Here is a 25,828-nt window from a genome sequence, read left to right on the forward strand (position 1 = left end):
ACACGACTACGAACAACGTCCGTCAAGACGGGCTTAACGGACGTTGTTCGTAGAGTCCACATCCAGCAGGGCAATCGCGATAATTTTTTTCAACTGAAGCGCAAATGAAATTCGGACGTTGATAGACTTTTGGAACGATTCTACGTTTTTAAGACTTTTGGACGTTAAAATACTTATGTCCCGCAGTAAAAATTTAACAGCGGATTAGTAAATGCAATGTTAAGTGAACAACGAGTGAACAACTATAAATTCGTTCATTCTTGTTATAAGGCGACGAAATTGCAATGTATAAGATTAATACGACATGTTTGCTGCAATGTGTCACTTTCTTCTCACCAAATTAAAATATCACTGATCGCATACATTTGTTACGCTATAATAGTTCTTCTTAATTTACCAGGTTAATAATTATTATCTGTCAAAGCTGAAAACATGAATCATAATACAAACTTTTATTTACATATTTCGGTTTGGAAATTTTGATACAAGTTAGTATATTTGCAATGTCAAGGAAAATCCGAAGGCTGAATTTTTGGCAAAGTGAAAATAAATATTCATAACTATGAAAATAATTAATAATAAGGACGTAGCGGAAACATGGCGGAAAGACTCAAAAGTCAAAACAGATTCTTTTATTGATATTGCATATTATTGTCTTTGAAAGTTGTTATTTTGACTCATATAACAGCCTGTTAAATATTTAACGGACCTCCGTAGCAGGAATTAAATTTAACACCGTGTTAGGTGATTTAACATGACATTAGGGCATGGTGGAACGCTCGATAGCTCTAACAGGCCATTAACTGATTTAACAAGCCATTATTTATTTAACATTGCTTGATGAAACTGGGTCTAAACCTCAGCCCAAGCGCAAACGCTGTCAAAACGAAAAGTTGATACAATGCTACTACTACTCGCACGTTTATGAAACGTTTCTTATTTTGGTGTGTTAAATTGACAAAAATCAATGGAAAAATATAACATAAGCTTTAATCAAAATATTATAATATAGGCTTATATTTTACTTCAAAGCTGTAAAATAACACTACGGACTATTTGAGTTTGTTCAAAAGTGAATTGAATTTTGACATTACTTCTTTACGTAAATGTTTTCCACGCAACAAAAAACTTTAGGCACAAGTCACAACTCACAAGTCACTATTGAACACTTAAGTATGGCGTTTATAAAATATAGTAAAACAATATTATGAATTCACCGACGTAAATTAAAAACTCCAAGTAACATTCATATTTTATAACTAGGTACCAAAACCACTTCACTCGTGTCATGTTCATCCATATGTAATAAACAATTTGTCAATTGACCAATTAAGGCATCGGAAAAAATTTGTTCATATTTAAGCCAGTCAAAATTAAATCAGAAGGGCGCTGATTGGTCGGCTGCAATGTCTGTCTAAAGGTCAAACGTTGTGCTTCGTCCGAGTTCCATCTAAGGTTGAGTTACGGTTGGAACGTTAGCACGTTAAAAAAAGGTCACGGTTGGAACTTTATCACGTTAAAAATAACGCGATTGCCCTCCGGTGTTTGAGCGAAACGCGCGTCGAGGTTCTCAACCTGCATGATGGTGAGGGGCCTTGCACGGATTTGCCAACATTATTGCTTGTGTGGTGGTGTTGTTTGTAGGTTCTTGCATGCGAGTGTACGCATAGGCAGTATGGGAGGAGGGTGGTGCTGTACGCATGCCCATGGTAAAAAGCAACAAACAAATGATATGGGTGACTGGCCCATAGACGACCCTAATTATTATTGTAACAAAAAAACATCCATACATCCACACATCCATTATCCGTACATTACAAACGTACGGCTTTATAATATTAGTAGGATGCACGAAAGTACTTTAGAGGTATTTTTATTTTAAAAAAATGTTTTAGGGAAAATAAAATACGAGTACATCAAGTCCTGCCGTGGCAACTATATTATATCCATTAACGGGTACCGTTTCACCAAGAAGCCCCATCAGAAAACGGAACTGGATGGTACCGTCAGGTGGAGGTGCACCTCAGTGTCGACTTACAAGTGCAAGGCGTCTGCTGTCACCTACCGTGGAGCCGTGGTGTGGTTAAACGAGAGTCACAACCATCAATCACCCCACCAGCCGAAGAACTGTGACTAACCCGAAGATTGAACTCGAACCGCATATGTGCGTTAGAGAAATACCAACGTGCGCCACACTAATGTGCATCCCAAATTCCCAACTAGCAAATTAGTCCTTTAACAAATAGCCTAAATGACATTTAGTCGTATAGAAATCGTATAGTTGTAATTAAAGTTTCCAACATCGTGTAACAATATTATGTCGTATAAGAGTTTAGTCATTTTATTTAGTCCTGTAATCGTTAACACGACCAAATTATATGACTATCCTATAAATATCGCAGCTATGACCTTTGAAATACATATTTGATGTTGTATTAAATTAATTTATATAACAATCATAATCTGGTTGTAATGCCGACCATAACACTACTTTTTATCAGTAATAAGATTTCTACATGGCTATCATGTAAAGTCCATAATATATTTAACCGTTATAAAATACATCTTTAAATACGAGTATGTATATTGTATACGTTTCTTACATGATTTTCGACTCTCTTTATACGACTATTCTAGAATGTTTTTAAGCCTAATATTCATATTTTGAGAACTTAAATAACTAACTTAAGTCATGACTTTAAAATACTTCTGATACTTACTGTTATAAAACTTTTTAGTTATTTAATTATATTTTCATGTTTCTCTTTTACGACTTCGGCCAAGAAATAATCGGCCAAGTGCGATTCGGACTTGCGCACGAATGATTCTATACCGTTGTAGAGCAAAAGTTGGTCAAAAATAGTTTTTCTTATGGGAGCACCCTTTAATATTTATTTAATTTTAATAGAAAATGTTGGGTACATCTTGGGTACATCCTATAATTCCGGAAATATTACTGAAGGGACGGTTCCATATTATTCCGTAATTTAAATTAATAAAAAAAAATCCGTATTTTAATTTTTCTTTAGACGTCAACGATGTCCAAACAGGAGCTGAATATACATTACAGCACACTTCTTTCCACAATTTTCTTTTTAAATGTCTATTATGATATTCTGCCTTAGTATCATAAATTGCTGGTATGTTTTGTATTTCTTGAATTAACATCGTTACATCGATCTCTGGCACCATGGTAAGGGAGATCGCAGACGACAGACTTTTTGTGTGATCGAGTCTGCGGCGCCAATACAGTCGGCATGGCGCGGCGCTCCCTAATACATCACTACAAAATACAAATGCAGATTGCAGACTCAAAGTGTGCGCCGTCTGCGTTAGCGCGTGTTGAAGCAAACGTTCAATTTTTTTCGCACACTAATTTTTGTGCGGCGCGGCGCTATCCGGCGCGGTGCGGTGTGCCCGAATTACACGGATTTTTGTGCGCCGGACTTTTTGCGTGTCGTGTGTCTATTTCCACAGACTAAAAAGTGCGTCACGGATAGTCTGTCGTCTGCGCAGCACCTTACACAGAGTAAATCGCTTCCTACCCACCCTAAGTTTTGGTCACCACATTGCTGATTGCATGCGTCCGCAGAGATGCATGTATAATAAATATACATATTTTATTACAGGTGAAAAAGCCATTGAAATAAACGGCGGTCATCAATTTGTTAAAACAATTTCGAGGAAAAATTGTGTTGGTTGCTATAAAAAATTAAGAAAAACATTAACTAGTAAGCAAGCAGACAAGAAAATTAAGAAAATAAAATCGGGATGCAATATGTGTCAGAAATCGTATTGTTTGCCATGTTTTAATGAAACCCACTTTAAGTATTAATCATTCTTATTATTCTTTTTAATAAATTTGTCGATATTATGTATTTGTTTTATTGTCTCATCCCTATTATTATATTTTTGTAGTGCTGTAACGGGTCTGGTAGACCTGGTATCTCTTTTTTTTAAAAGGCATCAAGTTTCTGTCCAATTCACGGGCGAAGGTAGTTTCAAATAGGTCCACTAATGAACTTTATACACGCGAAATTTCATTCATTTAATCCTAACATTGTTGATCCTGGGTTCATATTTCTATAGACGGCTTTCACCAGGCCATTTAAACATAGTTTTAATAGCCTGGTAATTCTTTCAGCGCTGCTACTTTTAGCAGCGCTGAAAGAGCAATTTTTATTTTCTTTTATAGGGGACCTAACTATACACACTCTAACGTATTATCACTTAGTTTTGTTACACCTTGTATAAAAAAATAGGATAGACCAAGCGAGAAATGGGTCACCTGATAGATAGCAACTAGCGTCACCCATGGACACTTTTAACATTGAAGAGTTGAAGGTGTGTTGCCGGCCTTTAGGACGCTCTTTTTTAGAAGGTTTGCAGGTCGTTTGGTCCGGAAAATTTTCAGAGCCTGTAGCCAAGAACTAATCTTTATAGCTTTTCTATAGAATCGCCGATCAAAATGTATCGAATTAACATTAGACGAGTCAAACGTTAACTTCATATTAAGGAACGGTTATGTTACTTTTATACATTTTGATCGGCGATTCTATTAAGAAGCGATAAAGAAAAGGTATTGGCTAAAAGGCATGTGTACCGAACCGCTATTAAATTAAATAACTGCTAAATATTTTTTTCAACTGATCATAATAACATCTCGAATATTTAAATAACAGCTCATAAAATTTGTTCCCAAAAGGCATTTTGGTTTACCCCTTCTACCCCAAAAATTTTTGGGGAATGGGGGGCATGGAAAGTACTTTAGAGGTATTTTTTAATTTAAAAATATACTTGTTTCAGGGGAAATAAAGTATAAATACATCAAGTCCTGCCGTGGCAACTGTAATATATCCATAAACGGGTACCGTTTCACCAAGAGGACCCATCAGAGAACGGGACGGGATGGTACCATAAGGTGGAGGTGCACCTCGGAGTCGGCTTACAAGTTCAAGGCGTCTGCTGTCACCTACCGTGGAGCCGTGGTGTGGTTGAACGGGAGCCACAACCATCAATCACCCCACCAGCCTCAGAACTGCGATCAACCCGGAGACTGAACTCGAACTATCTAAAATAAGTACTAGATACATCCTAAATCGTAAAAGTCTGGGAGAACGTGGAAATTTGTACAATGGTCCGTGTCTTTTTCACTCTCGCACGAAAGTGTGAGGGTTTTTTTAGTTTTGTGAGCTACGAATAATAAAAACTAATGAAAAGTAACTCCGTCAAAAAATATGCTCCACAATACTTATCAAAAAAGTGTACCTTAGGTACACATTAAACTTTATTAATAATAATAAAATCCAAGTATTTACAAACATAATATTATCTAAACACTAAATCATACAATCTAAAATATACAAATATATACAAACTTAAAGTATAAACTATAAAGCTATAAATAGAAAAACTTACCCAGGTCGTCCCCACCTGGCAGAGTGCCCAGCAAGCTGCCCATTGCCACGTTGGATGGCAATTGCTATCCGCTGTGCCAGGTAGCTCCCGGCTCTGGGGACTCGGGTGGCTTCAATAAGCTTCTTAGATATCTGTCTAAAAAGCTTATGTGCCCCCGGACCCCATGCGCCTAGGGTTTCCACCCCAAACGGTTCAAATATGAGATCTCCGCTGAGGTTCTCATAGCCTTTGGGAAGATGTGTTCTCGGGGACCTTACTGCCGGCACTAGCAATGTCCCAGGCATCCTTGGCCTCGTCAGCAAAGGGAATAACTAAAGGGCAAGACGAGGGTTCTAAAATTCTGGCTATAATTGCGCGATTTGCGTGGACTGAGGACAAGTACACCGGTAATGCTGTGTCTGATGTTTTTCGTATTCCCAGGCCACCGAACCTTACGGGGAGTGTAGCTTGGGTCCAGGAACGTTCATCAAATTTTATGTTTAAAATTGTGGAAAGCGTATGTCTTAGGGTGTCATCTAAACTATGGAGAAGTTGTGGAAACTTCCAGAGCTGACAACACCGCAAGACATACGTAAATTTGGGGACGAATAAACAAAAATGAATCAAAGTAAATGCCATGTGACTGTTAATTTGGAGAAGACGGTCTAAATTTTCACTAAAATTTTGTAATTTTCCATTTATATAATCCGAAAAGGAATCGGCTAGAATGGGTGAGCCAAGAGAAAAAGTGAATCCTTTTCAATCACTGATAATTCTGGGGCGACGGACTTGAAGCTGGATATTATTCCGTCTCTGTCCTCACAATCATCAGGGATGAAAAGCTCACACTTCGCCAGGTTCAGACCGAGACCTATATTTTGGAATTCGCGAATTAGGGTCTGAAAATCGGAAAGAACTGTAGATGCGTCGCTGGCAAGTGTTCCGTCATCTAGATACCACACGTTGAATTTGGAATTTAGGAGCTCGATGACCGGGTGAATAGCTAGACTGAAGATTGCTGGACCTAGAGGGTCGCCCTGTTGACAGCCAACTTCCGATTGGATTAGATGTTCCCTGTAAATAAGTTTTGTGGGCTCTTGGTAGCACTGCAGCATGAAGGGCAAAATGGTGGGGGCTTTAGCCTTTATTTGTTTCAACAGATCAAAAGGAACCTTTAGAACGGTAATAGTATGGGAGTTACGATTCCTTAGTTTTTATTATTCGTAGTTTGTGAGGCATCGTTTCTTGGCATTGCGATAACCTTGCATTTTGTAAATCGAAACCCTTACATTTTGTATTTCAAATTTTAAGAGTGATACCTATGAGAAAAGCCATCTTGGCCCAGTAGACCTACAAAAGTATCGATTAAGCAAAGTATGAATATCTGTGATTCTCTTGACTGGACTTTTGCATTTATTAGGCAAAAACAAGAAACTGTAATAGGCATAAAGATATTTAAGTAAATTTAAGGCTGTGTATACTATTGTAAATTGGAATATTATAATTCCATAATATAAGAATGAAGTAAGCCTAGCAAGTATTAATTTACTTTTGAGCATTGGTAATGGCACCATGAATTTTTTTTGTAGAAATGTTTATTTTTCTAAATTTGTATTCCTTTGAAGGTATACATTTGTATTAATGTTTTTTTTCTTACAGGTATGGCTAGTGACGAATCTAGGAGTTGGTATGTGCTAGGTTAACAAAATATATTATATTAAAAAGTATCTTCCTTATTTCGATACTATAGAACATGAATCATAACACATGTTTTATCGTAAAGGTGTAAAAGTAAACAATTAATTTTAATTTGGTACAAACTTAATAACGACTCAAGTTTTTGTTTTTTAGGACCACTGGCCACACGTCAAAAGATACGCCTATGGAAACTGCATGACTGCATGTAGTTTTGATTTTTTCTTGTCTAACGAGATAATAAACTGTGATACGTTTTGTTATTTAACAACCATACCCCTCATTACTGGTATACGAATATAGATTAACAATGTGCAGTCGCCGGCAAAATCTGTGTACCATTCCCATCTCATTTGCATGGCAATAAATTTTTAAACGGCCACCGCAAAATATCTCCATGACTGTGGGTGTAACCTCTGCGTCTAGGGCAAAATATTATATTATTAGAAAAAAATGAAGACAAAAATCTTATCAACAAAGAGTAATAAAATTTTAATTTTCAGAAGCGCCAATTTATACCAAATCGAGAAACGGAAATCCAATGATCATACTCGCAGGGTACAGATTCTCCATGAAGATATGTAAGCAGATGGGTAGCTCGTACAAGCGTCGCTGGCAATGTTCCACCCACGCCAACAGGTACTGCTCGGCGTTCATCAACACCTTCGATGATGAGATCATCTCTATCAAGAACAAGCACAACCACGAGCCCGTACAGGACAAATTCGCGAAGAAGTTGAAAAGTTTCCAAGATTTCGGCACTCATTACTTGAGCTTGTTTTGAAAGAAGTAAAAAATTACTCACTCGATTCGTTTTGAGTCAGTGATGAGGTTTTTTGACTGAAGTTTATCTCTTCCAGAGCGTTGTTGATTGGTCAGCTGTACAATGCTAGCAAATCAACAGCGATATTGAAAAGTTAAAATTCTGTCACAATTTTAGACATTGCAGCTGTCGTGAAAGGAGTCAATTTATAATAGCGCAGAGTCGAAGCGCAGCGAAGCGCGTCGAAGCGTCAAATTCGCAACAAGTCGAACGAATGCGCGCGGATTCGCCAGAGTGCCTACAGTGATGACGCGTAGATTCGCTTGTGTGCGCTTGGATGCGCAAGAATGCGCGCGCACCAAAAAGCGGTGGTCAAACGCATTCGCGAAAGTGCGCGCGGGCGCGCGCACCTTTTTAAATTCTCAGAAGTAATAATATGTACGTTAACGCTTTGGAGTTTAGGTTGAATTTGTTATGCTCAGTTTTAATAATTCGCTTCGATGCGCTTCGACTCTGCGCTAGTATAAATTGACCCTAAAGCTGGGTACTTAAAGTAGTCGAGATTTTCTAATCATAGATGGTTAGGTTTTAGCGGTTTCTGTAGGTTTTTTCGGTATTTATTTTAAATATTTAGGTAATTCTATAACAGCATTAGATATTAGTTTTAGGTGCAACTGCAAATTTTACATACTTATTATAAATTCTACAATAAAATTAAATTATTAAATTATTGTTCATAATATTAATTCTAAATGTCTTGCCAAATCTTAATTACATGTCTTAAATTTTTATAGGTGCAAATGAAATTTGATCGGTTTATTTATTTTAATTACACATTATAGTATTGTGATATATCATAAAACAACTATTTTAATTGAATATCTATTTCATTAATATGTATTAAAATAATATTTAACTTCTAATTATGTAGTAAAATTAAAAATAAACTGGCCTGTAAAACTGCATACAATTTACCAATATAATATATACATAAAGTTAAAAAAACAAATAAAACGACAAACGGCGGTACGGTATGTACGGTATCGACAAAATTGCCAATCGACTACAATATGACAAAAATAGCTTAGCAGCACCGATAAGGCGACGCCTTGATAAATTGGGCTCTAGCGATATCGATTTTTTTCTGCAATGACTAAAGCTAAGAATTTAAAGTTCATTGTCAGTATTCATTATCTCTTTGTCTTTGAATTAATCATAGCATAACACGATTGGTCAACTTTTATAACACAGAATAATCAATCAAAAAGACCTCTGTAAAAAAGGGATTCTAATTTTGCCAACAGATGAGAGTGATTTAAGCTTCCAAAATTTGTACATAGATTGGTTCAAGCATAAGGTTTAATTTGCCCATAACTTATATGAAATATATTTATGGTTTTTAAATTACCCGACAAAAACTATTTTGTCGCTTACGCCCTTTCCATTTCTTGCTGTTCCATTGCTTGTTTTCTATGAGAGGCCGGGCTGGCATCTCATAGAAAACAAGCAATCTAAAACATATCCAACCCAGTGGCACCTTAAATCGTGTGCACGCACATAATATACTTTCTTGCGCTATAATACGTACGTACATTGAGGTAATTTTTAATTAAATGAATATTTTGAGACATCCTAGTGTATAGGCTGTGCTCTAATTGGTCCAGCTGGACCATTGTGGATATTGTTCTTAGTTTTCAGGCCAGTGTTAGTGTTTGATCTCTTATTATAGATAATTTTCTCTCTTTTTAATATTTCGCATAATTTATTATGTAAGTATCTACTTATAAAATTAGCGTATTAATTATGTGTGTTAATAATTTACTTACTAAATTATACTTTTATAAACAACCAAAACAAACCAAAAGTTTTGTCCGGTTTTGTTAAAACCAGTGGCGATTAGGTTTCGCATAAAATGCGATGGTATTAACTGAAGTCAAAATGATACAAACAGTCGAGAGCGGTCATTGACTTTTTTAGTCTAGGACCTGTATGAAAAATGCTTGCACAGTTAACTTAAAAAAATGAACTGTTGTAAAGATACAGACTATTATAGATACGTTGGGAAACCTCTTGGTGACTTTTTGAATGATAATCTGAAATCTCCAACGTTTGAAGTAAACTTTATAATATACTTACAAAATACGATATCGCCCTTAAACTTGAAACATTTATTCTTCATTTTCAATCGAGGTTTGTACGGAAAACGATGTATATTATGTAATACAAGTTTTTCACGGGGGGTCAATGACCGCTACTGACAGATTACAGCATTACGAGAGTAGGTGTTTTATCATTTTAAAATTATGTAGTATGCACGGTAGAAAATAATATTCAGTATAATAAATGATATTTAAGTACCTACGAATCTAGTGAATCTTATGTGTTAAAGCTTAATATATTATTTTAGTCTGAGAATAGAAAACCTTATAAAATAAGGTACAATTTAATATATTTATCACTTTTCTTACCATTATACAATAAAATCAAATTATCAAATTATGTGTAGTAATCCTTTTTAATTAGTCTTAGGGCCTGTTTCACCACTTCCTGATAAGTCTATCCACCAATTAACTTGACAGATCAAGTATGGAGAATCTGTCAAAAAAGTTGTGAATAGCCTATTAGGCACTTTATCAGAAAGTGGTGAAACAGGCCCTTAATATATTTAATATGTTTAAGAAGATGTGTCAAACTCTTTACTGTTGTCGTCGTATTTAAATATTCGAAAAATACTTTTTCTTTCTTCTAGTTATTACAAGACTTACAGCATAACCCACGACATAAGCGTAGACAACAGTCATGTTTTTTGGTAGGCAGCCCCTGAAATAAGAACTTGGCTAAGCCCGTGGCCACATCTATGTAATTGTATGCGTGCGATGCTAATATTTGCTCGCTCTACACACCTCTAGCAATTGTTATTTTTTTTACGAAAATAGCAGTAATATCTCATAAGTCAGCAGTTCAAATATACACACTAATATAGTATGGCATAATCAAAATAATAAGGCACAAAATTTCATACAAACGACATTTTATATCAAGTTTTGTGCCTTGACTCGCCATTTGAACTTTTAATCTTATTTTGGTTTAGGGTACAATTTTATTGTAAATGTATACTGAGTAATGTTTTCTGTTACAGTGTTATCGAGGAAAGCAGGTATAATATACGTACACTCAAGCAGGGGAATGCATGTTATAGTGGAAGGCTACAAGTACTTTAAGAGGAAAGAATACAAGAACGGTGCATCTGTTTGGCGTTGCTCTATGTACAGAAAGGAGAAGTGTTTTGGATCTGTTACCTTAAAGGTACCTACGTCTTTATAATTTTGTTCATCTGTCTATAAACTTCTTAATAACGTAATGCTTTTGTACATCTTTATCGCGTGTTTATATATTGTGAAATTTGGCAGCATTTTATCCATACATGCAATGTTGTTTACATATAAGTCGAAAGTAATCGAAAAACTTCACTTTTATTTATTTCACTTTTATTTATTTAACTTTGGGCTCTAATAATTTTATATTTTTCAGAATGATGCAGTACGAGCTAGAAAAAATCACTCATGCAACGTGATTTACAAACATACACTTAAAATGTATTAAGATAGAGAAATAAAGGGCCTCTCTTTACCTTGATCAATGGCCTTGGATAGCCAAGAGTCCTACAAGCCAAGCCAAGTATTGTCCTCAATCTTTATATTAATACGTAAGCCTAAAACTTTATAACCCTTTTTACGAAAAATGGGGAAACGCAAGTGCATGAAATTTTGCACAGTTATAGTTTATATGGTGAAGGAGTGCATCGAGCTAATATTGTTTTGAAATTAGGCTTTTATCATAAATTTTATTAACACATAAAACATTACACACACTACAATACGCACACTCAAGAAAATGACAGATTTTTGAGTGACAAACCTATACATACGAATTATACTCTTTTATTTATGGTTGAAGTCTGTTGACAACAAGGTGACAAATTGAAAATGGATTGTAGTTTTTTTTATTGAATCTTAGATACTATTAGACAATGCTTACACGGCCAGTCTGAGATCAGCCGAGTCCCAGAGACAAGAATTGAAAAAAATATGATAAAGTCAATATTATTTTACAAAATATAGGTATTAGTCCTAATGTCGTTGAAACTAAGGTCGAATTTCGACCATTGGGCGATCTCTAGTACTTAGTATTAATTTTTCATAGCACTTTTACATTAAGACTTTATTGTATAAGTTATATAGACGTAAGTTACTTTAATTTTTTCAATTATGTTTTTATCGTCAATAAATCTCGTATATAATCGGTATTTTTAAGATTCCTAGTGTAGTTACCTTCATTAGCCATTTAAACGATTCCAGTAGGTAAATATTCCTTAGTAAATAAATTAATTAATATCAAATTTTGTTTCAATGTGTTTTTTATACTCTCAAAAAAAGTAAATAAATACATATTATTATTTTGTGAGTGTTCCCCTTTTCTTCCTGTTCCCTACTATCATGTTTTCGATTATTATACAGTGGGTCACTTGTAACTAATAAATAATAAAATGTTTATTCAAATTAAATCAGTTTTACATGAGTTTTACATTTTATATGGAAACACAATCAATACATCACTCAGTAAATAGCGTTGGGAGCTGTACTAGTATAAACTGTGACACAGCTCCCAGCGACTTCCACTCTGGAACCAAACAATATTAATATAATTATACAAGTTTGAGTTATTACAATGCAAAATGTAACAAAGTATTAATAGTAATAGACACAATTTTGGTAGAAGAGTTTTACAAGTATTGGTGTGACTAACCATCCAAGTTCTAGGTACATAGATCCTCCCTAACCCTACCTCTTACTTGCTGACTTCTTCTGTAATTTCCCATCTTTAGTTACTTTTTAGAATCTAGATCGCATATTGTCAAAGGTAGTTGAATAAATTGATTCATGGGCAGTTGACGGGCCTACGTCATTTGGTGGGGTTATGTCAATTCAATATTAGTCGTGATCTAACGACTGGGCTTAACGTAACGCGACCAAACTACGTAGCTTAGGTCCGCCACCTGCCTACGAATCAACTTCTCTGATATTACATACTTTGCAATGTAACAATATATACTAGCTTTTAAACTATGCTTTATTATGTCTTGTATGCTTAATAAGGAATTTGAATTTGAAGTAGTGAAATCAAAATAATTACTTGAAATGTACACTGTACATGTAAATAAATTTCATAGAAAAGATCTCAACGGGCTTGAAGCTCGACACAAAAGTTAGCTTAACACAATTCGAAAGCATGCGTTATTTATAAAGTTATTATTTATAAATAACGCATGCTTTCGAATTGTGTGTGTGTTTTAAAGTAAGATGTTTTCTTAAAATGTTCAATAAAACATCCTACTTTAGAAATAATATCGGTTAGTACCGGAAATTTAAATTGTCGTAAATGACATTTTGGCGAAAATGAGTACTTAATGTCAAAATAGGAGTAAATACTTCATAAAATCACAAAATTTTATACAAATTTTATAAAGATTTCTTGCCTATGGGTTATCTAGCGTTAATTGTCAACGTTTATACGTGGGAGAGCCATGCTTCGGCACGAATGGGCCGGCTCGACCGGAGAAATACCACGTTCTCACAGAAAACCGGTGTGAAACAGCGCTTGCGCTGTGTTTCGCCGAGTGAGTGAGTTTACCGGAGGCCCAATCCCCTACCCTATTCCCTTCCCTACTATCCCCTATTCCCTTTCCTACCCTCCCCTATTACCCTATTCCCTCTTAAAAGGCCGGCAACGCACTTGTAGCTCTACTGATGCTGCGAGTGTCCATGGGCGACGGAAGTTGCTTTCCATCAGGTGACCCGTTTGCTCGTTTGCCCCCTTATTTCATAAAAAAAAAATCTGCTATTTTATGTTACAGGCTGGGAATTACGTAGAAAATCTCACCACATTGATATACCCAGTGACCACATCAGATATGACAACGTTGGTCATTGCCAGACCGGCACCACCTACGGCCGCTGCAGATACTGCAGGAAGGGACAAACTGCCGTTTTCTGTATTAAATGCCAAATAAGACTGTGTTTCCTTCCCAATAGACGAAACTGTTTTTATGAGTTCCATAATAAAGAGTAAGAAACGGCATCCCTTTTTATGTTCACCAGTTGTCCCCCCCGATTTTATTATGAACTATCCTAAACAGTCCTAGTTTAGTTCGTGTCCCATCAAACAATAACAAAACTTATTTATACATATTCCTACAAACGTAGAACGACTGACTTTTGACCAATCACAACCCGATTAAAGTTGTTTTACGTTGACCTATATAACAACGTGGTTACATTAAAATTTTATCTAAGCTATATTAACACTGGATTAGGGTATTTTAGACAGACTTGATAATTTCGATAGCCAAGCAATCAAATGGAAAACTGTATGGGGTCTGACTTAAGGCATCTCAAGCGCCATGACACTTAATGCGTTATAGCAAACTGTATATCTAATTATGCTGTTAAAATGATTGACGTTGAACCAGTTGTTACGTGCTAGGTTTCGAAGGATTTGGAGAGAAAGACCTACTGACTCTCTTGAAGACTTTATTCACGAGCACTAGGTCTATACAAAGCACTATGTCCAATACACTAAGCACTATCACTGTCCTAGGTCATAGCCAGTCGTAGGTTCACTGGTTCACTCACTATTGATCACTTGTTTTCACTCCGAAGTCGCCTTGATGAACGATTGCAATTTTATTAAGTGCCGAGAATAGAAAGAAGTACAAGACATCTTTTATTTCAGGTAACAGAATATGCTACATACAATCTCGACGCGGGAACTCGATGATAGTGTGGAAGGGGCACACGTATTCTCTTAAGTATAAGTATAAGTCAACTAAAAAAAACACAGGAAGAAAACACTCAAAAAAGCAAGTGTGGCGATGTTCCAGGCACGCTAGCCGGGAGTGCCGCAGAATCCTGATTTCCATGGAAGGTCAGGTCGTTCATGTGAGAGGAGAGCACAACCATGAATAAAGAATAAGGATTAAGCATTGGGGTTAAGGCTATATTTTAGTTTAAGCGACTGTGTATTAATTTCTTTGGCAAGATCGAGCTTTAAGAGAGGATTGAGCCTTACCAGAGAAATCAAAACTAATATAAACCTCTTTATTAATAATAATAAATATATTTTATAAAAGAGAAAAATATTTTTACCGTTTAAATATTGTTATGTTATGTTTTTAATAAAAAGTAACGTATCAGTGAGCTTTATTACAATAAATCCTGGATCCATTTTAATATAACGTGACACAGATAAAGTGGACCACGGGGAAGTTCAGGGTCTACTTGTTATCCTGTGATAATTGCCAATAGACACCAGAGGAATGGTTCATTTTCCTGTCAAATTCCCCATTCCCCTGGTGTCTATTGGCCTCGCTCAAAAGATTTATTAATTACTTAACTTGAATTTTGATTTAAAACTTCACACAATTGCCGTCAAACTAAAATCAAAGTTAAGTAATACATAATTATAAGGCTCCGAGTGCAACGGTGTTAGCGAAATCAGTTTTACAATTCTGTTACACTCAAACCATATACCTCAATTTTTCATAGTTACACTCAAATCCTCAATTTCTTCTCACCTGTAACTTTATATTCTTACAGTGACTTTCCTGAAGAACGAAAAAGGCCACAGGATATTCTATCTGGACGGCTACAAGTTCTCCAACAGGAAGAACAGAAGGAACCCATCATCAGCGCGTCAGGTGTGGCGCTGCTCGAGACACAACAGCCAGAAGTGTCCATACATCATCGTCACCCTCAACGATGCTATCATCGAAAGAAAAGGATTTCATACCCATATCCCTTAATTTCTAAGCCTCTTGTACAAAATTAAGTTTTATATCAAAATAATTTTTGGGACTTGTTTTTCATTTCATTTTGCTATATTTATCGTTACTAAGCAGCAAACAAACCTGAAGTTATTAAAGTCGACGCAATATAGCAACGCGCTTTGAAAATTTGTTTATTGGTGCAGTAGCGGCGTTAGGGGAGGGGCGACTGCCCAGGGCGCCGGATAAAACGGGTCGCTCAAGAACAACAAAAGGGGCGCCAAATTTTTCAGCACTACCAGCACCCTGGGAGCCGCAAAAGTCTCGTTCAGGGCGCCGGTAGTACTAAAACCGGCACTGATTTGGTGCTTAGCCTTCGATCACTAATATACAAGATACACAGTCCGCGGCAAAAAACGACCTCACTAAAAGAGCACCAAACGCAACATTCTGGTGGACTTTCGATTTAGTAGTGCTCGAACGCTCCGCTGGGAAGCATGTCCCAGTGCTCGTTCAACAATTGTAAAAATCATACGTTTAAAACGCAAAAAAAGGATGGAATTTCATATTTCCGGTAAGTATTAATTTTATAATAAAAATATATTTCATACAATTGTATTATAAATATTGGTATTTCGTTAAGAAATAAACAAAAAACAGTTTTAAAATTAAGTTGTAAATAAATCAACACGAGGTATAAACCACCTCAATTGCGAATACTCATACTAAAGGTACTTATCGTAGTTTATCATGCCCACATGAAATGTTCGGGTTATACACTGCGTTTCTGTTCCATTTGGTGGAGTCGCTATTAATTATTATTTATTTTATTGAGGAATATAATATTTTTTTTAGTTTTCCTCGAGATCCAGTTAGATGTGGAGATTGGATATCAGTTATAGCACGGCAAAGATGCGAACAATTTTTCAAGCCGACTTTAGCGAGCGTTGTATGTTCTAAGCATTTATATTCATGTATACACATATATTTTAGTTAACTATAAGATTAAACATATGAGAACAATATAATATTACAAGTAAAAATAATTACTCCACACTTTATACATTAAACTTTGGAAAAATTAAAAAATGGACTATTAAAATTATTACAATCAACAAAAAAATGTTGAACAGTTCGACTCCGCTCATACTTCACTTCACCTTGTTCTAGCGACGAAGTGCGGCCATAAAATTATTGAAGTGCTTTTTTGGAATTGTAATAATTTAAACTTTAAGACATATACGCGGATGGTTGAATTTAGTTTGAAGCGTGCGTCGTTCGAAAAAATTTATTGCTTTGTAAACACACATTGTACATTGTTTTATAAAAAAGATCTTTAATAACTACTATTAATTTAAGTGTGAAAACTCTATAGGTACCAACCCCAAATTTTTCTGGTCCTTCATTAAAAATAGTAAAAATGTTCATTCATTGCCTTCCTCGCTAACATGTGAAGGCCGCACTTGAAGCTTGTTCCATGTTCGCTTCTTATTTTAATAGTATTTTTCTCTCGCCGACCAGTGACACTAATGATAATAATATATCGGATAGCTTATACAAAACCAACAAATTTCCAGTTAATGGTGTTGAGGTCCTGCCGGAGCGTGTTAATTATCTTTTAAAATCCGTTGATCTCACTAAAGGTGCGGGTCCAGACAATATTTCTCCTATATTTATATCACGATGTTCAAGTTCTCTAACAAAGCCTGTCACTATTCTTTTCCAACGCTCTATTAAGGAAGGCATTGTACCGAAAGTTTGGAAGTCTGCCTACGTATCTCCTATTTATAAAAGTGGAAGTGAAAATGAAATAAAGAATTACAGGCCTATTTCCAAATTGTGTATATTTGATAAACTTCTAGAAAAAATTGTTTATGAACAAGTGTACAGCTCACTTTCAACATATTTCATCACCGAACAGCACGGATTTCTACAAAAACGCTCAACCTCAACTAATATCATAACATTTTTAGCTTATGTCACAGAGAGTATGGAATCTGGTGGTCAAGTAGATGCCATCTTCACTGACTACAGTAAAGCCTTTGACCGTCTAGACCACTCTTTGCTACTTAAGAAGCTTTATAACTCAGGGATACACGGGAACCTATATAGATGGTTCACCTCCTACATTAAAAATAGATCCCAAGCAGTAGTTGTCAATGGCTTTACATCTTCATGGTATGAGGTGCCATCCGGCGTCCCTCAGGGGTCGCTGTTGGGACCGTTGTTGTTCAACATATTTGTTAATGACATTTACACTTGCTTTCGTCATTCGAGGTTCCTCCTGTATGCTGATGACATGAAAGTGTTCAGAAAAAATTGTAACCTGCATGATTGTCACCTGCTGCAGGAGGACCTTCGAAGACTTGAGGCATACTGTAATATCTACTAACTCGACCTAAACGTAGCTAAATGTTATTCAATGACTTTCAGCCGATCTTCGAAAGCCATTGATAATCCATACTTATTAAAAAAACCAATACATAAAAAAGGTTAATGAGGTACGGGATTTGGGCATAATTTATGACTCAATGCTAACATATAACAAACACTTTCACCACATAATCACCAGAGCTAATAGATCCCTTGGCTTTATTATGAGAATGAGCTCCCAATTCCAAAGTATAAAAACAACAAAAATTCTCTACTGTTCGTTCGTTCGCAGTGTTCTAGAGTATGTTTCTGAAATTTGGAATCCCCAATATAGCATCCACATTAATCGGTTGGAATCAATCCAAAGACGGTTCACGAGATTTCTGCAATTTAAATGCCACACATTCGATCTTAATCGAGAGGTTTGTATGGGACTGTGTATCTTGTATATTAGTGATACTTATTACTAGAATTAGTCCTACTATTACTATAGTATTCCCATATTTTAATTTTATGTTGAATTCATTTTTATGTTTTTCCTGATTTTAGGAATTATCGTCCGTGAAAGGAGGCTGAAAGTTGGCAACCACTGGTTCAGATTTCACATTGAGAAAAAAATTACCGAAGAGTTTACAAAAAAACGATGGCGCTGCACATTCTGCCACAGAGGATGTAAAGCGACCGTTTATACTTTGAATGGAGATATTATTTCAGCGAAAAACGACCATAATCATTTATCTTAAAAAAAATTAAAACTATTACTATATTGACAGAAAATTTTTCTACGTGGGGAGCCATGCTTCGGCACGAATGGGCCGGCTCGACCGGAGAAATACCTCGTTCTCAGAGAACCGGCGTGAAACAGCGCTTGCGCTGTGTTTCGCCGAGTGAGTGAGTTTACCGGAGGCCCAATCCCCTACCCTATTCCCTTCCCTACCCTCCCCTATTCCCTTCCCTTCCCATCTCTACCCTCCCCTGTTACCCTATTCCCTTTTAAAAGGCCGGCAACGCACCTACAGCTCTTCTGATGCTGCGAGTGTCCATGGGCGACGGAAGTTGCTTTCCATCAGGTGACCCGTTTGCTCGTTTGCCCCCTTATTTCATAAATATATATATATATAGAAGTTAATTCGTAGGCAGACGGCGAACGTAAGTAATTTGGTCGCGTAGTCAACTGTCAAACTTATCCGACCGATCACAGCTAACATTGAATCGACATAGGCCGAACAAACGACGTTGATCTGTCAAGTGTCAACTGCCTAGGAATCAATTTCCTCGGGTATACTTATTATCTCTTTATACACCCTAGCCTACTACTGTATTTACAAAAACTGTTTTTAGTGTACGAAACATAATATTATTGTAATACCTATACGACCTGCAAACCTTCAAGAAAAGAGCGTATTCCCTCTTAAAAGGCCGGCAACGCACCTGCAGCTCTTCTGATGTTGCGAGTGTCCATGGGCGACGGTAGTTGCTTTCCATCAGGCGACCCGTTTGCTCGTTTGCCCCCTTATGTCATTTAAAAAAAAGCCCTATTGACTTAGAATGTGAGGGCGTGGATAGATTGAATAAAAGAATTTTAGTTTTATATTGCGCTTTATTTTGGTAAAGCGCATTCGGTACGCCTTTGTATAACAATTGTGAACCTGACCATTCACATTGAGAGTACATATGTTTTATGGATTTGGTAACATTGAGTACCCTTGTTGAAACCCTTGTAAAAACTAATATTGTGTTTTAAGAACAACTTACTTACAATACTTAACACAATATAAAAATCTGTTCACTTATAAGTATAACCGATAACAACAGACAGGAAATTTTGTATTTGAATTTAGGTAAATTCGACATTTATAATTTAAGGTTGGGTTGCACCAACTAACTTTAACTATAACTTTAACTACAGTGCAAAATGTCAGATCTTTGGTTAAAGTTAGATATGGCGTCCACGGACGCCATATTTAAACATACCCGCTCATACGTATCTCTACATTTTTCGTGAAAATTTACTATGTTTCAGAGTGTTATATTTTTCCTGACGATTTTTACGGATAATATTTTTTTTATACTTACGGTCAATCCCGTTACCTGTAGCTTGAATAAACGAAACAGACTTCTGTGAATTTCTCCAGTTAAAGTTAAGGTTAAAGTTAAAGGACGCCATATTTAACTATTACCATAACTTTAACCACACCTCTGGTGCAACCCACCCTTAAAATTACTTATCATAGAAAATGTTACATTATAATTTAGTCAATCATAAGTTTTTTATTTTGCACTCATGTAAGAAACCCATGTCTGAATATTAATAATTAATATTTTTTTTTATGTGCTTTAATTTAATTTTTTCATAAACTACTACTACCACTAATAAATACCAATTATGGAAATTACTACTAGAATACCATAATATGGTATTCATGTTCATGTTATTGTTTCAGGAATAGATAACACCGACACAAGAAAAAGAGTAAAAATAGGCAAGATGTGGTTCAGTCTTATGAATTTATATGAAAGCTGACGCCCGCCACTTCGTCCGCGTCAACACGTCATCATGATCACAAAGATTTGTTGTCTGCTCTTAGCTTATCTCATTTTGCTCGATATCAATAATGGCAACAGGTAGGTACTAAAAATGTTCACAAAATACTCATTGGTCATTTGTTTTTATCAATAATTAATAATAAAATTAAAATTAAATAAATAATTTTCAATCCAATTTCATTTTATGAACATTTTTATTTATTCCTCGCTCCAATGGTTTAATGTTATGTCTTAAAAATAATAATAATCCTATTTAAATTTAAAAAAACTCATTTCAAAACATTTATTTCCCCAACTGTGCAATATGCAAAATGTCTATTAGATTAGTTGCCTATTAAATTAGTCGGGGAAATAATGTTAATAAAAATCACGGCCAAACATTCATTTCCCCGATTTTAGAATGTGGTCTGAAGATATTATCATAGAGCTCTTTAGCTTTAATTTATCGTCATTGGCTCGCTGGCTTTTTGTATTTGAATTATTCTCTAATATGACAATTCGGAGGTTTAGCCCGGCCGCACATTGTCTGAATTCGGATCACACTATCCGAAATATCCTTCCGGCGAGTTCGAGCTCACTCGGCTCATACAAAATGTAAGAGACAGCGCGGACATTTAACTGTTTCTAATCAGAAATGTCGTACACTGTGCGGCCGGGCTAAAACAAACTCCTAGATGAAATCTAGGAATATACTAGAAATATACTCGTCAAAATAACATTTTGAGTACCTACTTCAAAGTTTTCACGCTAGTCGTCAGCATTAGCAAGACAGTAAACAAAAAGTCTTGTTCGACGTTTGACAAACTGTCAATATTCTCATAATTATAACGAGTGCAGCATGAGGGATTTTGATTGGACTATATATAATCAATTGATCGGACTATAGAGGTATACTGTATATTATGCTAGTACTTAGTTGCTCAGAGCGTAATATTCCCTACTAGCGACCCGCCCCGGCGCCACATGGGTATAAAATATATGGCCAATGATCCTTCACGTGGTCTACTTCTTATCTGTGCCAAATCACATAAAAATTGCTCCAGTAGTTCGGGAGATAAGCCCTTTCAAATAATTTTCCCGTTCTTTTTCTACATTCTCCGTCAGTCTTAGCGTGATAAAATATAGCCTATAACCTTCCTCAATAAATAGGCTACCTAAAAATGAAATATTTTTTCAAATCGGACCAGTCGTTCCTGAGTTTAGCGCGTTCAAGTTAGCCCTTTCAAATAATTTCCCCCGTTTTTTCCACATTTTCCTCTATTTCTTCGCTCTTATTAGTCTTAGCGTGATTTAATATAGCCTATAGCCTTCCTCGATAAATGAGCTATCTAACACTGAAAGATTCATCAAAATCCGTTGCGTAGTTTTAAAGATTAAAGGGAACAAAGGGACATGAGGGAAAAAAGCGACTTTGTTTTATAATATTACTAGCTGTCTCGGTGAACTTCGTGTCACTTTAAAACTTTCCCTGGACTTCTACGAATATTTTAAGACTTAAATCAGCCCAATCCGTTCAGCCGTTTTCGAGTTTTAGCGCGACTAACACATTTGAAAATCCATTTTTATATATAAGATATGTATAGATTACGCGCCGCATAGTTCACGTAATGCAGCGCGTACGGTGCTGACAAATGTGCGATCACCTTTACCGGAGTTTTATCTGAGGGATGTCGTGAAAGCATTAATTTTGATAATTTTGTAGGTTTCTCGTTCATTCGCAGTAGAGTCGGTACGCGGCTGCTGTCAGTTGGAGGGTATACATTCTCGCACCACTACAAGACAGTCATCGGCGACGACAACGCAACCACAAAAATAAGATGGCGTTGCTCGCACCACAGTACCTACAACTGCAGAGCCGTCATTTACACCATCAACAACAGAATATTCACAGCCAAACTGCAGCATAATCATAGCCACTTGCTTTAGTTGTGTACAGGGGTCCAAAACAGCCACTTTCGGCAAAATAGACTGTTCGATGTTTATAATAGATATTAGATAGGTACGTATTGTATTATGAAAAATCATTTTTTTTTTTAGTTTTTTAAGTAAGAGATTCTTTCCCAAGATGGTTTTTGTTGATATTATTATGAATAGGAAATAATATTTCTGAAATGTCTTAAAGATGGAGGCAGCTCCAGTAAAGACAGTAAACAACAATTCAATATTCATGATGATGCCACATGGGTTTGGTTGGATTATTTACTGTATGTGCTATAGTGCCGTCCCCTTTTCCAACCTTTACCTAATATTCTCCATTTAACGAGTATTGCGAAAGTGGCCATTTTAGACATGACGAGAAAAATTTATGCAGAATGCGAGTTTCTTGTTAACATTTACGTTGAAGTAGATGCAAATCTCGCACGAAGCTCATGACCAATAAATAATTATTGTGTCATGGCTCAAATAAATTATACATTACTAGCGACCCGCCCCGGCGTCGCACGGTTATAAAATATATAGCCACTGAAAAAAATATTAGAATCGATAGCCTATGATCCTTCACGTGGTCTCCTTCTTATCTGTGCCAAATAACATAAAAATTGCTACAGTAGTTCGCGAGATAAGCCCTTTCAAATAATTTCCCCCGTTTTTTCCACATTCTCCTATTAGTCTTAACGTGATTAAATATAGCCTATAGCCTTCGTTAATAAATAGGCTATCTTACACTGAAAGAATTTTTTAAATCGGACCAGTAGTTCCTGAGATTAGCGCGTTCAAGTTAGCCCCTTCAAATAATTTTCCACATTTTCCTCTATTTCTTCGCTTCTATTAGTCTTAGCGTAATAAAATATAGCCTATAACTTTTCTCAATACATGGGCTATCTAACACTGAAAGAATCATCAAAATCCGTTGCGTAGTTTTAAAGATTTAAGGGAACAAAGGGACATAAGGGAAAAAAAGCGACTTTGTTTTATAATAATTAATTAGTAAGTAAGTATAGATATAGATTATGACCTGCTTATGATTGTGATTCTCTGAAAATAAAAAAATCTTAGAAAATTGTTATAAATATAATATTTTCTTTTATGTTAACATTGTATTAGAATGTTATTTAGGAGAGGTATTTAATTGTTGATTTAATTACAATGAGAAGATAATTTTATACTATTTTATTGTAAAGTAACAAAAATTCTGCGTTTTTTTTCCAGATCTCATTAAAATGTACTCTAAAGTGAATTTTAATACTCGCTTACATAAAAATAATTTTCTGTTCTCTTTTTTATTTTCGAAATGTAATTGGATAAGTATAGAATACAACATATATATATATATATATATATATATATATATATATATATATATATATATATATATATATATATATATATATATATATATATATATATATATATATATATATATATATATATATATAGAAAAAGTGAAAGAGGAGTGTTTTTGGATATACAAGTTAAGTGTTGATAAGAGTAATATAAGTTTTAAAGAAAACCAGTGATAGCACTAGTTTTTACAATTCTAGAACCTAGATAATCAAGCTATTTTAAAAATTAGTAATGCTAAAAATTATATGCACTCTTTCCTGGACCGCAGCGTGTTAGGCCACAGCGGATCACACACACAAAATGTAGGTACTCAAAATCTGTCATGCACATTACTTCGCCCCGGCAGGCTGCGGCCCAGCCCGTCACTAAAGCACAAGACATTTTGCGCTGCGCTGTGGCTTGGTGGAATCTTTGCACAAGTACACGAATGTTTTAACACAGTTACTAATAGATATTTATTTTACAGTTGAGATCAAAAGTGAGTACAACATAGGCCGGAATGTTTACACGAGAATTTTGAGGATCAACGATCATTCTTTCACTGTACATTCCTCTAAAGAGATTTCCGGAAATAAGAAGACCAGATGGCACTGCAGGAAGCGGACCAACGGCTGCAAAGCGTCAGTGTACACTATAAATGACGCTGTATTCAGATATAATATGAATCATAATCATTAATGTCCTGTCTCATGTCTCATATAACGTAGAGTCTATGGTAGTATAAGTAATGCTAAGTACTCACATACCATTTTACTCGATAGTTTATACTCCAAATCGAGCAAAAACCCCAGTGTGGACCGCAAAACTCACAGCTCGAAGGCTCGCATCGAGCCGGCTCAATGGAATTAAATATATATCTAATGTCCTTTGATTTGGAGTAAAACTCATCATACGTGGGAGAGCCATGCTTCGGCACTGAATGTGTGGGAAGCCCAAGCCGTGGGATTTACTGTACGTGAGTCGTGACTGCTCGATCGAGCAAAACCGTATGTGAGTACTTCTAGCATAAGATAGTATGGTAGTAGTAGTAAGAGTAGAGAAGTAGGTCTATGCCATTAGACCTACCCATAAAAATAACACACCGAATAACTTTAACAAGGCCTGTTTTCATTGTTTAGCATATGGAAAACGTCACTTGACACACAAATATAGCGAGAGGGAAAGCGATCTTATAGCCCATACTTATCTAATATTGTTAGTGTTAGTTTAAGTATAATTGTATGCATGTTAGTCTATAAGGTATTCCGTATTTATAATATGGGCCAAGATGCCTGACTTAAATTTAAAAAAAATGTAGTAAGTATCTATGTTTAGAAAACAATTCGGGGCTTATTTTCAAGACGTATAAAAATGAATAATTATAAAATCGAAAATTTTGGGGTCCGGTCGCCTCTTTAGGTACCACGCGCGCAATGACAGGCGCAGCGAGCGAGCATAAAAGGTTTATGATCAAGTGCGTGATGGATCATAAAACTAGTATGAAAAATGTGAGCCGCTCCGTGGCGACCCTTACAATGTTTGCGCATCTTTATAGGTTTAAAGATGAAACGTTTTTAACTCTTCTACTCATTCCCTGCCCGTATTTACTTTACACTTGAATAGAGAACGCTATATTAAAAAAAAAACATACAGCCGAACGTATTACCTCCTCCTTTTTGGAAGTCGGTCAGAAGAAGAAAAGAAGGAAAAACATTAAAATGTCTCTAGATGTTTCACATCATGAATTAGTGTGAAGACATTGCAGTCACAAATCATAATGTGTGCTTATTAGTGCAATGTGTTCAGTAAACAAGAAGCCTAACTGGGCACTGCAAGCTCAACAAACACCTAAACAGAATGAGTATTTGTAGCATAACGACTTGCAGATTCTGTGAGGAGGAGTGTGAAACACCTATTCACCTTCTCCTCGACTGCCCTGCTCTACTACAGAGCAGGAACAGGCACCT

At 35.8% G+C, this 25,828-nt stretch overlaps 1 protein-coding gene across 9 annotated transcripts in view; it reads left to right on the forward strand.

Annotated features, from left to right (window-relative positions):
• Positions 1-25,828, forward strand: part of LOC121725403 (protein tramtrack, beta isoform-like) — a 554,986-nt gene that overhangs the window by 439,228 nt on the left and 89,930 nt on the right. The window contains exons 5-6 of one of the 9 annotated variants that reach the window (XM_042112364.1): positions 10,995-11,161; positions 11,387-11,473. The exons of 7 other annotated variants lie outside the window; for them this stretch is intronic. In XM_042112364.1, coding sequence (XP_041968298.1) covers positions 10,995-11,161; positions 11,387-11,458 — 239 coding nt within the window. In that variant the 3' untranslated portion in view covers positions 11,459-11,473. Of the gene's footprint in view, positions 1-7,595; positions 7,892-10,994; positions 11,162-11,386; positions 11,474-25,828 lie in introns of those variants that run through there. One more of the 9 variants, XM_042112339.1, reaches the window with a different exon arrangement.

The sequence above is a fragment of the Aricia agestis genome, chromosome 3 (assembly GCF_905147365.1).
Source record: "Aricia agestis chromosome 3, ilAriAges1.1, whole genome shotgun sequence".
Classification (NCBI taxonomy): domain Eukaryota; kingdom Metazoa; phylum Arthropoda; class Insecta; order Lepidoptera; family Lycaenidae; genus Aricia; species Aricia agestis.